We start from the raw sequence: 15,417 nt of genomic DNA on the forward strand, positions 1-15,417 counted from the left end.
AATGGAGTAACTCATTTTCAGCCAAATTTTATTTTCTAATAAAAAAAATCTATATATAGTCTTTACATATTTTATTTTATATTTATTTTTAATCATATTTTTTTATTTATCAAATTTTCAACAAAAAGTAATTTTTACTCGATAAATTAATTTAGAATATAAATATGTACTTAATAAAATAAATACTTATAAAATAAAAATAAAACTTAAATTAGAATTTAAGTGTTGAATATCTACCTAAAATAATTTTGAATGTTATGTATATAAATTTCCTTTAAATTAATTATCGAGAAAATCGAGGATACATAATTATTACTTAAACTATTCAGGCTACATGAATAAAATGCAGAAGCACCTTAAAGAGTACTATCAGATAAGATAATATTTTATATTTCAAAATATTAAATTGCAATTAGTTCATATATATATTAACATAGGGATGTGAAAAATAATTATTATGGGTCTATTTACAACGGCTGCGTCTTTTTGAAAAAATGCTTGTAAAATTATTGCAAAAATATATATATATATATATATTTTTAAATGGTGTAAAAAATGATTTCCTGGACGAAAATTTCTTAAAACAGAAGAAAAATAATAAACAAACAAAATTACTATTACAGTCTAAAAGAGTAAAGGAAGAAAGCTACCTCAAAATCCTTTTATATAAAAATATTTTGAGAGCAAATGATTACTTAAAAAAATAGAGAAAAAATGAATTCAGGCGATTTGAATATCCATAGAGTAATAAATTAAAAGTTACGTACGATAATACAAATGAATAGAAAATGAAATTTTATAAAAAGCAGCTCAAATATTTGCCCAAGGCTGATGGTTATAATAATTATTATCTCTTTGCAAAGCTAAAAAAGCTTTTTGAACCTATTAATCGAAAGCTCTATTACAAGCTTGTGGATGCTATTTTTCTCATAGAAAATACGTTTGGAATGAATTAAACGGAGAACCACGAGGTTTCACAGTCCACCGTGGCCTATTAATTGGGAGTTTTGACTATCAACCAAAAGATCTTGAATTCGAGTTTTGCATGTGTTATATGCGTATAAGGCTTCGTTTGGGACAACTTTCACACTGCTTCCTAAAACGGCTTTATAGTATAAAATTTTTTAATGCAAGAAATTTTTGTACTAGAAAGCTATTTTAGAAAGCAATAAAAAAACTATCCCAAACCAAGTCTAAGTTTGCCTTAATTGGACTAAATGTCCAAAGAGTGCAAGTTCACGATCAATAATAAAGCAAATGAAGCATTTGAGATGAACAGAGTCTTCATTACTTACAGGTTTAATGCAGCCACAAGCACCTGCAACTCACCACACAGAATCTTTGTTATGATTTTAAATCTGAAAAAAAAAAAACCAAAAACATCCTAACCAATACTTTGCTTCTTGTGGATTTGCTTTGAGATGACTAACATATAAGATATTTGTAATGTGCTTATTTCAAAATAAATTCTGATTCAGACTAAAAAAAAAGTTCTTCAAATTTACATCTCCTTTGCCTACAACACAACGCCATGAAACAACCATACAAAAGATGTTGCAAGATCAAATTTTGTGGTGAAAATTGTTATGTTGAGCAAATAATTCTTCACGTTCAAGTGATTTTGATGATCTTTTGAGAAACAGTAAGCACACAAAAAGGAAAGGGCTTCATTATTCACAAATTAAAATAAGCATTACCTCATTTCTCCTCGATCTCAATATCGATTATGTCGGCCTCATAAGGCTTAGAGGAAGAAGTATTGTTTCTGCTGCTTGAAAAATCACTCCCTGGTTGCCACACTATGTTTCTGCAGCCCGCACAACGAATAACTTGGTTGCGGTATCCCACAAACTGTCTTTTACAAGCTGGGCAAGCACCCTGTACACCAAATCATTTATCATTAATTATCTTCTTTTTTGAAATAACAATTCAATTTTTGGTTGGATTTAAGGAAATTTTTGGTTGGATTTACATACATACCGCTATATTACTATCATTTTACATATCTAACATATGAAATATTAATATTACACTTGTACTACTCAAATTCCTATTTTACCTCATTTCTACCACTCTGTTATCATGATCCTCATGATGTCTTCTTCCCCCTTGTTTGGCACGCATATTGAGGAAGTTGGGGCTCGCAGCTGGACATTGTTCATTGACTTTGGAGGACCGCGATGGCTGGACATTGTTTGTTGGCTTCGAAGGACATAGGCGGTGGCCGGGAGCATTGTTAGTTGGCTTTGGAGGTCTTTTTGATTTTTTTTTGTATACATGAGGTTGCAGTTGTGTTTCCCGAGTGCATTTTCCTCTAGGTCTTTTTGGTTTTTTTTTTGTATACATGAGGTTGCTGACGTAACTAGGTGAGTTCTGTTGTAGCTCTCCTTGTGTGCTCGCAGTAGAAATAGCAATAAATAGTTGCTATACTTTCACTGCTTTTACATAGTTGGTATACTTTCAGATTTCAAAGAAGAGCATGGAGTCGTTACCTCTCTGGAAGGCAGCACCCCCGAAGGAATTTGCGAGCAAATGTCCGCGAAAAGGAGTTCATGAAGACAAACATAGCTCGCGAGAAGTTGCGTGCCAAGGGGATTTCGGCGGGGGGAAATACGCCGTGAAGTATGCGGTAGCCAGAGTGGCAGAAATGAGGTAAAATAAGAATTTTGGTGGTATAAGTGTAATATTAATATTTGTGGTGTTAGATATGTAAAGTTATACTAATATAGTGATATGTATGTAAATTTCCCAAGATAAAATTATATAATTTTGTGGGTTGGTCATAAACTAACTAATTATATATATAGTTAGAGAGAGAGAGGGGCTCTGATCCAATCTATAAGAAAAATAATAATTTTTCAAAAAGAATTTTATTTTCGTGGTATTTTTAAATGTGTATAAGAAATACAAAACAAGAACGATCTTCGTCAATACTAGTAAAATTAATAACGGAGCCAGATTTGGTGACTGCACTTATTTAATTATGAAATATTTACATAAAGTCACTAATGATGACCTGAATAATACGTTTTGACATCTCTTATTTACATACAAATCAAATACTTTTATATGGTTAAAGGTGAAAAACTGGCAACCATATGCTTTTGATCTAGATAACCATTCAGCTTACTCATATTAGAAAATCTCAGCAACTTCATCAAAAAATACAAACAAGTTCATAACATGATTACGGTAAGTATAGCTAACCTTTATAGCAAAGCTATTGGCAAATATTCTAATAAGAAGAGCAGCGAACGGCAGAACCCAAGTAGCTATAACGAAAAATCTGAACCACCACCCGGATAAAGCAAACCACAAGAAGAAGGCTACCTGTAAATTAAAAAAATATAGAAAAGCATCATCATACTGTGAAATAAGAGTAACAATCAAACATAGCCAAAAAAATGGCAATTGAAGCCTATATTGTACATATATTAATCAAGTTGTATTGAATTGGTGAAGGTTACATGCAATATTAAGCACAAAATCCTATAAATCCTATCAACATCTAAAGAGAAAGACATTTAGGCTTCATTTGGGATGACTTTTTTCTTGCTTCTTAAAGCAGCTTTTTAGTACAAAAATTTTAATTTTTGTACTAAAAAGTTATTTTAAGAAGCAAGAAGAAAGCCGACCCAAACGAAACTTTACTCAACATTCAACAACTTTATTCAATAGTTGTGAATCCTTTTATTCGATGAGAATCAAAGCTACCTCTCAAAATTCTCTAACCCATAATTACACAACAGTTCATGACCAACCCACACATGGACCTGCAACTTTCACTTGTTTGCATCCTAACCATCTCCACCAACACAAAAAATGCAACCACTATAGTTGTCGTTGCCTTCTACATTCTCATAATTCAATCTCGCAGTCATTCTTTGTCACTAAAGGCAACTTCAAAGGCCACTCCTTCAATTAAAATCATCGATGTCACCTCTACAATTATCCTCTTGAGCAAGCCTTTAATCTTTGGCAGATCCTTTACCTACAACCCAAGATCAGAATTCACAAAATTTCAAATTTTAATTCTTAAAAATGCATCTCAGAAGATTCATTTTCATCCTACATAAAGAGGAACCAAGATTTCTACGTCATTGATAAAAAAAAAATTGTTAAGCTTATATACGGCTTTTAGGAGGGCAAATGATAATCAAAATAAAAGAGAATAATATCCCTACTTAATTATGATGATACATAATCACATCTTCCTACTATAATCATTTTTCAATAAAGGGACCTACCTAATACGCCAACACTCTCCCTCAAGCTTGAGCACATATATATATATTATGCCTTCCATGTTAAATAAATAAGAAAAAGGAGGTGACACTTCATTTTAACTATAATTAAATTCAATTTCCCTAAAAAATATTTGGGTCTATCACGAATCTTTATTGATAAAGCACAATTGAAAGTACAATTTTATCTCAAATATGTAAATATGATCACTTCCAATGAGCAAGATCTTGCCAATAGAAACAACTAGTATGACTAAGTCTAAAGGTGCACGCTTAACAAAGATAGAATGATTTCTAAGGCTATTGTGCAGCCAATCTCAACCAAGATTTTACAAAGTTTGTCAAACCAAGCTTGTAAACTTTGTTGAAGTCCATAGATAGCCTTCCTAAGTAAACATATGTGGTTCCCCTTCCAAACAACTTCACTAGAGGTTGCTAGGCACCATATAAGCTTCCTCTTGCAAGTCACCATAAAAGAAAACATTGCTCACATCCATTTATAACAGTTCAACCTTGATTGATGGTCACAAATAAAAGAATTTTGAGGGAGTCAAGCACTGCAACTGGGGAGGTGTCAAAACAGTCTATCTTATAGACCAAGGTGAATCCTTTAGCAACTAATTGAGCTTTGTAGCATTATAAAGTCATTAAAAACTAAAACTTGGCATTTAACACCCAATGACGAACAATTGATTTAACCTCAAGGAAAGGGACGACAACTTAAATCCAGGTATAATGACCTAGAAGAACTTCCATTTCAGCATCCATAAAGGATATTATAACTCATATTGATATATTCTTGAAATATATACATATAAAATGCAAAGGCAAGAAACAAATTTGATAAATGATTAAATAATATATAAGAGAAAATGAGATAAGAAGTACATTGCATTTTACCTTTCTGAAGGACAATTGGTAAATGTAGGTCATATGGCTCATTACTTCGTGGATGCTTAATTGAATCTAACAACATGATTGGGGGTGTTACCGTAGATGGAGGCTGCAATCATCGAGAGTATGTTTGTAGAAGTATAGATGTAGCTTGATGAGTTTTTATAAGGAAAAGGAGCCCTTGGTGAGGATGGCTCAGGGCGGAAGGTCAAAAATAAGGAAAATTGTGGTCTCATAAAAGTTTACATTGACAGAAGTATATAGACATCATTTTAAGGGGATCATAACAGTGATAACCTTTCTATGTATAAGACAACCCAAGTAAGAAATATCAATAATATGGGGAGAGATTCTGTCCTGCGAGTTGCGAGCAAAACTTATGAGCAAAATGGGTACAACAAAAATACACATTATAAAGCAAAAGACAACTTGACTGGTATAAAGAGTGTAGAGGGGTGAGAAGTGATTGAGAAGAGAAGGGATATAATTGTTGAGATAGCATGTGGTCGAGGCCCTTGGCTGCGCAAGTAGAATTCAAATGAAACATTAAAGCCCTAGCAACGTCAAGGATTTGGCGGTTTTTACCTTTAGCAACATCATTCTAATGTATAAGGATAAGAAGTTCAATAAATAATACACATAGTAGAAGGTGTGAAACTATAAAAACATGAATTCTAAATTATTATCCGAGAGTAAGAATTTGATTAGGGTGAAAAAAATAGAACATTTATTTCTTGATGAAACTTTTTGACAAACATGAAGGACTGCTAAATGATATTGGGATTAATAAACCCAACTCGTGAAATATCATCAATGAATGTGACAAGATAGCAGACCAAATGAGTAATGACATGACTAGGACCTTAAACGAAGACTAGTGGTAGAAGATAAAAATGACACACACTGGTGTTTACCCAAGTCACAAATCTGATAAATAAATTTGAGCACATATGAAGAAACACAGACAATCCGAAAGATAGTTGAGAATGGAATGCTTCAGTAAACAATGCAATGAAAAAGGGGTGATAGCGTAAAGGAGGTATAAAGAACACCTAGCATCAAGTAGTAGACTCCATCAACTACTTTACCACCACCAATTATCTTCTACGAGCATAATCTTGAACGACATAAACTCTTTGCAAGAGAATGACTTAGTAATAAATTCACAATAAATTATAGGACATATTAAAATTGGAGAGAGAAACTTTTCTTAGGATTCATAATGCCTTCCCACATAAAGACTTGGTATATCTTAGGTTTTCATATACGGGACAATGAATTTAAGTTTAAACCAAAATCTATTTGTTTAACCATTAACTAGTCATTTAATATGAAATTACTACATGACATTAAATTTAGAATCAACAATATTTAAATAGGAATTCATATCAATCTATGTTAGACCGGTCCACTGGACCGGTCTAGCCGGTCCGCATGCCTAAGCGGAGCCTTGTAGGAAGAATTTTTTTTGGGTTTTGAGAGGAAACTTTGAATGTAGGGACTGTTTAGGGATTTCCTCTTGATTTGTATGCATTAAATACTTTGTTTTCCTAGGGTTAGGGCATCTTGAATTTGGCTGAAAATTGAGATCTCTTAGATTTAGGTTTCCTTTGGGCTCTAGCGGCGTCTAGAGATTTGGAAGAGATCGATCCTCCTCTCAAATAGAGGATCGAGTGTATCTTGCTATTTTTCGTTTCGTTGTCATCAAGTTATACAAATTTTCTACTGTTTTTGTGATTTTGTGCGGATTTTTTGTGAAGAATTCTCGTTGTTTTTAGAAGATTGATAGGAAATACTTGCGATCTACAAGTACTTCCTATCAATTTACTCATTTAACTAATTTATTCAATAGGTAAGAGCTCCTATCAGGCTATCATTTAATAGGAAAAAATCATATTCTCAAATTTCCCTCCATCAGCATATACCCTATCCTTAAGACAACTTATGCACCTGCTTCCACTATATGCTTTTGGTCTCATCACCTATGCCTGTGCAGCAATCACCAAAATCTTTAATGATGGTTTTGCATACTATCTACCTTAAATCCAATGTCATGCCCCTTCCTCGATGTTGTTTCCTCCAATTGCTTCTATCCTAATTTTCCTCGTTATCAACTCCAAAATTATCATCATAAGCTATTTCAGATCTATTAGAATGCAATACATATTCCCACTTCATATAACTTCATTTATTTTTATTTCTTACTCAAGAATAAAGCATTAAATTTGATAGATCTCAAATATATTCATTTTATCGGCATGAATCCCAATGCATTATCTTATATTTAAAAAAATTAATTGCAAAATCATAAAAACTCTGATTTTAGCAAACTTATAGTTGAAAGTGAACATTTGTTCACATGATGAATCCAACAACATAAAAAGTTATCAGATTTGAGTATGAATGAACCCAAATCAAGCAATTACAGCATATTTGAATATTTAAGTTATCTGATTTGAGTAGGAATGAACCCAAATCAAGCAATTAAAGCATATTTGAAAACTTTAAGGACAAAATGATCTCAAAATCTTGCATTATTATATTCAAATTGAGCAACTCAAAGAAACGAATCCAACATGCCCAATACCATGCAATTTTGAGGTTAGTGTGATAAAATGATTTAATATTACCCGTCCAATAGTGCTGTGAAAAATTTGATTAAATTTATCAAACCAATGCACTCCCAAAATAGGAATTACTATAAATATACCCCAAATTCTCCTCATAAAAAGAGCCAAAAATTGACATCGAAGAGACGATGGAGATCTAAATAGCTCTTGACATCGACCTGACATTCAACACCGACGATCACTGTTGTTATACAACTACCATTGTATTCTAACCATTGCTTTCCTGCTATTATGGTCTCTTTTGCATCATTGGACTGTCATAGTCTCAATGTCATTGTTGGATTGCCATCATCCAACTGTTGACATCCAATCACCATCACCCGATAGGCAACTTCCGACAATAGTAGTCCAACAACCATTATCCGACCGAAATCATCCAATTGTCACCACTATCCCTCCACCACTTCTCACATAATATCTATTACAACTACAAGAGACAAAGCAAGTGTGCCCAACTATGTAATTCTATCTTTTCCAATTGTGGGAAAAAGCAATTTTTTGTAACTTCAAGTACATAGCCAATCATTTCAATTGGGCTACAACCTATGATTTGTTCACTTTCTGGGCTTGTCTCCTAAAAACATTTGTGTCTCTTACTCTCTTGCATTCTTCTTTGTTATTTGTGTGTGTTGAATCTTCGTGTAAAATTGGGCCATAAAAAGCTTTATAATTCCCCGAATGTTTTAGAACGTAGCAATTTTTTTTATCATTTTCATCACCCTTATAACATAGATCATCTAACAATTACAAACATACTTACATATATATTACATGTAACTAATTCAAGAATTAAAAACATGATTGAATGCATTATATCATATCTCCATCAAAAATATGAGTAAAACAAAGCAAAAAAAATAAGTCCCAATACTAAAACCATAGTTCAAAGGTTTCAGTTGAGTTAAAGTTAGTGATTCTTGGGGAAAACATTCATTCTCATCCTCATCCAGAAGAGATGTAAGTTAGAAAATTTTAGAGAATACAAGGAGGAAAGGGCTAAGTATGTATACTGAATGCATGAGTATAAGAAAATAAGTAAAATCCAAGTGGCAAAAAGGCCAAGATAGCACGCACTTATGCCACTTGGAACTATCTGGCAAACAGTGAAATAGAGAACATGATACTTCTTAGAGTTATAGGAATTATTTATTACCTTATAGTAGAAAGATTATTATTATAATACATCATTATTATGATTAAGGATATTTTTATTTTCTACATTTTCCTTTATTACTCTACTATGCATTGACATGCTTGTATCAACATATTATACAATTCAATAAAAAAGTATTATAATTCTAGTTTTTCTAACAATACTCAATCCAAACTTCGGAGCCGGCTTCCAGTTAGATAAAATTAGTGGTTCGTGCACATACATTTACTCTCATCCTTATACAGCAGAAATACAAAAATTATAAAACAGTAAAGAAACAAGAAAATAGAGCAAACCATAGATCCTCTACCAATTGGCGTTCCAAGAAACCCGCTCAACTCCTTTCTATACTGCAAAAATTAGCCAGAGAATAAAATGAAATTTAGTTCAATATCAAGCCAGATTCACAACTGAGCAGCTGGAAAGGTGGATGTAAGAATTCAAACCCTAGGCAAGTTCCTGGAGAAATCCATGGAAAAGGAGCGCCACCGGCGTCCTATACCCAACTCATGATCGATTTCTCTTGCCCTATCCACAGCGGCGCGAGCGGCCGATCCGATGCGATTAGAGACGGCGTAACGGCGATCCAAGCGCTCGGCCGCTAACCGCACTTCGAACGTGAGTTGTTCGATGCCTTCATTCGCGCTTCGCCACGCGTCACGCAGAGCCTCTCCGGAGGACAATCGTCGCGCAAAGCCTTCGAAATCACTGCGGCTGAAAGCTCGAACCGTGGACGGTGAAGGTCGAAGTATGGGGGAGTTAATGGAGCGGTGATGTGAAAGATAGGGTTTAGTTGGGAGGAAGTGTGGTTGATGCCAGGGGACGGTGGCCACCATGGCCGGAGACCGAGAAGGAACAGTAAACGTCAATACTCAATACTATAACGAGTGAGAGGTGGTGGGACTGAGGAGTGAGGACGGCGCGGGAACCGTCTTGAATGTCGCGCCGACGACGGTGGAGCTGCTCTTCGCGGAGATGTAGAGGGCTACCTAAACTGCATCAGAAATTTGATTTATTTGTCTATTAGTATAAATAGTAAAAGAGATATTTACATACACCCCGCTTTAAATCTTACTATTTATTATTTAATATCTATTTTTAAAATCTTTATATTTCATGTCTACAACCTATAAATTAAAAATAGGTGTAATGAATAAAATTTTAAAATTTATAGGATATTATGAGTGAAAAAAATGAAATATAAAAATGTCATATTTGATATTAAAATTATTTATATGTGATAGATATGAAATATTAAAATTTTGAATATTAGATATGTAAATAACATGATATAAATTAATATATATGTAAATCCCCTGTAGTAAAAATATTTCAGATATTTACTTCTTTTTTTAAATATACATGAAATCTCTTGTATATACTGATTATTTATAAAAATATATTGCAAATAAATTTAATGTAAACTAATTCCAACCTTATTACGATATAAGGATTACTATATTAGAACCTTTCTTCATATATATTGGTCACAATATGCCTTCCTCATTAAGCTTTTTGTTAGGGGTGTCAATTTTGATCAATGGGGCCGGTTAGAATCAAATTCGGAAATGACGTGCGGGTGTGCCCTCGTGCCACATGGATGCGGCCCGCGACTCCATGTGGACCTGAAGGTGGCCAGGTCGAGGTGGGCGCGTGCTAGCACGATGGGCGTTGCGGGTTGGGTCCGACGGCCCGTTAGGACTTGGGCGCGTGCGGACTGCAGAGGTGGGTGTGTGCTAGTGTGACGCCATGACGTGTGACTACAGACTGCTGAATTGCGGCACTGAGCGGTTGAGCCCAAATTTCAGAAGCGGTAAGTAGGCTAGGGCGGCTAGGTTGGGCTAACGGATCCAGACTCGGGTCAACTTTGGTTGATTTCGGGTTTCTGGGTCAACCCGAACCCGACCCGTTTTTCAAACGGGTCAAAATCCGAACCCATCCCATTGCTAACCGAGTCGACTAGAACCTGCATTTTTACATGTTGGGTCCAAGTCGAATTTTGAGTCGTGTCAAAAAATGACACCCCTACTATTTGCACATCATCTATCATAAGATATTATCCGCATCGAGCCTTCTTTTATCCTCACATTTAATCGGTTAAGTAGTTGCCTTTGCTAGTAAACTGTCGTCGTAAAGTCCATTTCTCCTCACATGTCACCAATTCTGTTGATGAACCCCTCATAAGCTCATATCATAGTTTGTTAAAACAGACCCTTGTTCTTGAACAACTTGTTTCGACTAATAAGAAGTTTGTCTTCATTTCGATCGTTCAGAGATAATATTGAGCATTTTTTTTTTTTTTATAATTATTCGTGTGTGGTCAATTTAATCTCAAAGTACAACACTGCTCTAATTTAGTGTATCGATTACATAAAATTGATCCAAAATGGTCCTCTTATGACTAAACTAGGATCAATTTTATATAATCGAGAGACTAAATTTAGATCAATTTTATATCACAATTCCAACATGAGAGATCATTTTGTATCAGTTTTGTTAATTTTGTATAATCGATGGACTAAATTAGAGCAGCGTGATCACTACAGGAAAATCGTCCAATACCGGCGGTGATTTCCGGCTATTAACCTCAATTTTCCAGCGGTTTAAAAACTGCCGGAATAAACCGCATAGGAAATGGAAACTGGCGATAAATTTATGGCAATATTTTTTCTGGCGGCTAAGACTATCGGAAATTACTGGAGCAAAAACCGCAGATAAACCGCCAGAAGATTCCGGCGCAAATACCGTTGGTCGTTATTGCCGGTGTTCCTCGGTCTGCAAAAAAACCTCTAGTTACCAATCATAGAACCATGTAAAAAGCTCTGGATGCTATGGGGTTGAATTGTCCACACACAAAAAGTCTTTGGATTATTTTCTGAAGTTAATATTCACAAACAATTTCAAACATGAGCAGAACACAAAAATACAACAAGCTCGCTCAAATTGAGCTCATTTGCACCTCTAGTTGCCAATCATAGAACCATGTAATCATTATGGCATATGATAATGCGATGTAACATAAAGAACTTTATGTTATTATCTCATCATGTTATGTACATATATTAGCATTTTTATGGTGGGAATGGATCATGTTGTTGTCAACCTCTAAAACCATAGCTTTTTTTATAATGGGTAGAGTAACTGTCGCAATGGTCTAAGAGCAAGATCAAATGGACCTCCACCATTATAAGATCTATGTGGTGGGTCAGCTAATGGCATAAGTGTCCATTTCAACTTTCACTATGTATCATATGAGCTCATATGATGGTTCAATTAATTTGCATTGGTTAGGTCAGCCCGACCTAGCCTACACCAAAGTTGCTCTTCCTACGGTAAGCTAACTCATGTCATAATGGTCGTAATTTCGACATCTCATAATCGTAGGGCTTGTCAACACGAGCTCAAGCCATCCAACTATTTGCCTAGCTAACCAAACATTTCAAAACATCATCACATCATCATAAACATGCTCCCATTATGATTTATGAAACAATGATCAATTATGATAATAAAATAGTTTTATCTAAAGTTCAAAGTAATATCTATCTTGGCCTCTTGGGCTTCGTTTGGGACGGCTTTCTTACTACTTAAAATAGTTTTCTAGTACAAAATTTTTAATTTTTGTACTAAAAAACTGCTTCAGGAAGCAATGAGAAAACCATCCCAAACAAAGCCTAGATCATCCAACCAATTTATGATTGTCTCATTTATTTTTTCCAATTGCGAGGGCTCTTAAAAAGCTATAAAATTTACATATATATTAAACTGATTTTTCCAAACCATCATACTTCTTACTCTCTACAGTGCAACTTGTCACAACATAATATAAAACAACAAAATACATCACAAATATAGTCAATAGAATTTGATGCTGAACTAAAATATTATTTCAAACTTCCAATTAAACATCTAACTTCTCAGAAAACAAATAACAAAACTTTTCAGCAACACAAACATCAACTAACAAATAATATAAATCAAGCAATTATTAGTAGATAAAATCTATGTTGATACAATCGATCAACATTCAGAAAACATCTCAACCAACTTTTAATTTATTTGCATCCCAGAATCATAGCTAGTTCCAGGTGTCCAATTCACTGGAATATCATTGATAGGCGTCGCCCAACTCTCATCATCATTGTCATCGTTACTGCTCAAAAGCATCCTTACAGATAGAGGGCCACTAGGAGGAGAGACAACAGCCCATACTGTGCCACGGCTTCGATCTAATAGCTTACATGTTAAACTCACAGTCTGCATCAATCACAAAATTTAATTAACTTTTTTAGAAAATATTTCATACAATCTTAATCATAATGATCATGAGTTCCTTAAAAAATATGAAAAAATGAGAGAATTCTACCTCGCATAACTGAACTGCTATGATGTCCTTGATTCCTTGTTGATATTCTATGACAAAGGCCAAGTAATCGGGGTAGATACTACTCTCATCAATCTTGATGGTTATGTTCTTATTTGGGTAGCTGCAAGAAACTCTACAAAATGCACAAATTTTATAGCATATAAGTGATTTACCAATGTTATCCGATTGCAAGTAGACATTTGTTTCTTTATCTTTATATAGTTTAAACTTTGTTTTTAGTCTCCTCATTATTATGGAAAATTACTTGCTGAATAAGAGAATGAGCACAATTTATCTATCATCCTCATCATAATCAACATCAGTAGCCCAATTCAAACTTTTTTTGCCCATCTTTATGAATTCTCGTTGTTCGTTTATTTATGTTTAATGTTGCTTGAAGAGACTATTTTAAGCAAATCTCTCTGAGTAATTATGTCAATATGTATTGTTTAATATTTGCTCTAAAATTTTACCCATATACTTGAAATCTAAAACTATTTAAACTAACCTGGCATACTCAATATCAACCCAACCAAGATCAAGCAGAGATTTGCCGGTGTCGACGGTCTGCCCCATCCTTGCAAAAGCATGTTGGCTTAATATGAAATCGGTGCCACCGCTCGAACCCAAGTCCGTTATCACAATGGTCACACCATTATCTGAGCAATAGTTGATGTTCGTGCACCTCACCTAACAAATTAAGCAAACATACAAAACCTTAGAAACTAATATGTTCTCAAAATAGAATGCATGGCATATGTTATAATGTTGTAAGATTTTAATGTTAATTTGATATTCACTGCATGTAACATTAATTTTTTTTTTTAAATGCAAGCTAATATATCCAATTACCTGGTAACATGCACCACAACCAACACCATTGCGATAGAGATCAGAAGCAGCTGAAACATCACCACCATTGAGAGTCGCTCCATACAAACGATACCCACATGCGCCATCTGCAAATATCATCACCAATTCAATGAACAATGGAGAAATCACATTAAGATCACATAAGATAGAGATTTCATATACATGATTTGATGATTAATTCTTCTAAATTTATGAATGATTGAAATTTAATATATTTATAGTTATATTTACGAAGATGGAGCCATTTAAAAAAAGAGGGAATCATTCATAAGGAACGAGTCAGTCTGATAAAAAACAATACAAATCATAGAAAGTTTTCAATAATTTAAAAAAATCACATCGAGATCTATCAAACTAAGCTTGATGTTGCAAAGTAACAAACCTGCAGTGCCATTTTGTTCAGAATTAGGATAATAAGCAGCTCTAGATTTGATGAATGATGTCGCGGCGATCGCCGGAGATTGGAATTGAAGAAGAGACATGCAAAGGAGAGAGACGACTTTCAAAGAAAGAGCCATAAGTCAATAGATTGGCGTTTGAGTGAAATTGCTTGCTATATAGTTGCTGATGTGTGGAGAGCAATGGAATGATTGAGGTATTTATAGAGAAGAAACTAGAAAGCTTCTTTGATTTAGCTTCTTTCAATGGGAATAAAAGATCTTTAGGATTTTACTTACATTAAAATATTGGAAATTTTTTAAAAAGGAGTTTCTTTATTGAACTGCCACTATTCTTGAGGTTGTTAGGCTTCTAATGCAGTTGATTAATCACTTTTTGGACTTTAAAATCAGATTCATTAGGGAATCATTACTTTGCTAATCACTTTCTAGATTCTCAGACCACTTTGTTTGGCAATGTCACCCTTGTTTCTTTAACCTTCCAAACCTATCAAAGTGCTTAAGACATTAAAATTTTATATATCATTCAAGTTAGTTTACAAATTATTTAGGTTTTGTTTGGGACGACTATCTTACTGTTTCTTAAAACAGTTTTTTAGTATAAAAATTATTATTTTTTTACTATAAAGCTGCTTCAAGAAACAGTAAGAAAGCCGTCCCAAACGAATCCTTAAGCATCCAATCCTCTTCTAAGTATACTTTGTGAGCTATGCTCTTCTTCGTTTTGGATAACTACCCCACACAGAAGCAAGGAAGCCAAATTCAATTGTGCTCTTGATTCTTAAAAAAGGCTTTGAAGATATCAGAGAATGATTTTAGTGCTCTCTTACCAATAAACAGTAGAAAATTCAGTAAGTAT

General features: G+C 34.0%; 2 protein-coding genes across 3 annotated transcripts; both read right to left on the minus strand.

Moving 5' to 3' along the window:
- Positions 1-778: 778 nt before the first annotated feature.
- LOC110104755 lies at positions 779-9,938 on the minus strand. 2 transcript variants are annotated; one of them, XM_020833997.2, is made up of 5 exons: positions 9,368-9,938; positions 9,218-9,271; positions 3,208-3,330; positions 1,698-1,878; positions 779-1,318 (listed from the first exon to the last, which is right to left on the minus strand). In XM_020833997.2, the coding sequence occupies exons 1-4, from the start codon at positions 9,755-9,757 to the stop codon at positions 1,699-1,701; spliced, it is 747 nt and encodes a 248-aa protein (XP_020689656.1). In that variant the 5' UTR covers positions 9,758-9,938; the 3' UTR covers positions 779-1,318; position 1,698. The 2 variants fall into 2 exon arrangements, with proteins under 2 accessions (XP_020689656.1, XP_020689657.1); XM_020833998.2 differs by having other exon boundaries at positions 779-1,358.
- Positions 9,939-12,785: 2,847 nt separating this feature from the next.
- Positions 12,786-14,746, minus strand: LOC110104750 (expansin-like B1). Its single transcript, XM_020833992.2, has 5 exons — positions 14,543-14,746; positions 14,140-14,246; positions 13,796-13,977; positions 13,288-13,420; positions 12,786-13,178 (listed from the first exon to the last, which is right to left on the minus strand). Exons 1-5 carry the CDS (start codon positions 14,676-14,678, stop codon positions 12,972-12,974), a joined length of 765 nt encoding a protein of 254 aa, XP_020689651.1. The 5' UTR covers positions 14,679-14,746; the 3' UTR covers positions 12,786-12,971.
- Between the last annotated feature and the right edge of the window lie 671 nt (positions 14,747-15,417).

This window comes from Dendrobium catenatum, unplaced genomic scaffold (genome assembly GCF_001605985.2).
Source record: "Dendrobium catenatum unplaced genomic scaffold, ASM160598v2 fragScaff_scaffold_343, whole genome shotgun sequence".
Classification (NCBI taxonomy): Eukaryota; Viridiplantae; Streptophyta; class Magnoliopsida; order Asparagales; family Orchidaceae; genus Dendrobium; species Dendrobium catenatum.

What these genes read in the sequence shown, in the direction of transcription:
- LOC110104750 (XM_020833992.2), bottom strand. Translation starts at nt 14,678, where the DNA reads ATGGCTCTTTCTTTGAAAGTCGTCTCTCTCCTTTGCATGTCTCTTCTT. An exon ending in TGAACAAAATGGCACTGCAG is followed by an intron (nt 14,247 to 14,542) that starts GTTTGTTACTTT and finishes TGATATTTGCAG; the next exon opens with ATGGCGCATGTGGGTATCGT. An exon ending in TAGCAGTTCAGTTATGCGAG is followed by an intron (nt 13,179 to 13,287) that starts GTAGAATTCTCT and finishes TGATTGATGCAG; the next exon opens with ACTGTGAGTTTAACATGTAA.
- LOC110104755 (XM_020833997.2), bottom strand. Translation starts at nt 9,757, where the DNA reads ATGGTGGCCACCGTCCCCTGGCATCAACCACACTTCCTCCCAACTAAA. An exon ending in TCTCCAGGAACTTGCCTAGG is followed by an intron (nt 9,272 to 9,367) that starts GTTTGAATTCTT and finishes TAATTTTTGCAG; the next exon opens with TATAGAAAGGAGTTGAGCGG. An exon ending in CCAATAGCTTTGCTATAAAG is followed by an intron (nt 1,879 to 3,207) that starts GTTAGCTATACT and finishes TTTGGTGTACAG; the next exon opens with GGTGCTTGCCCAGCTTGTAA.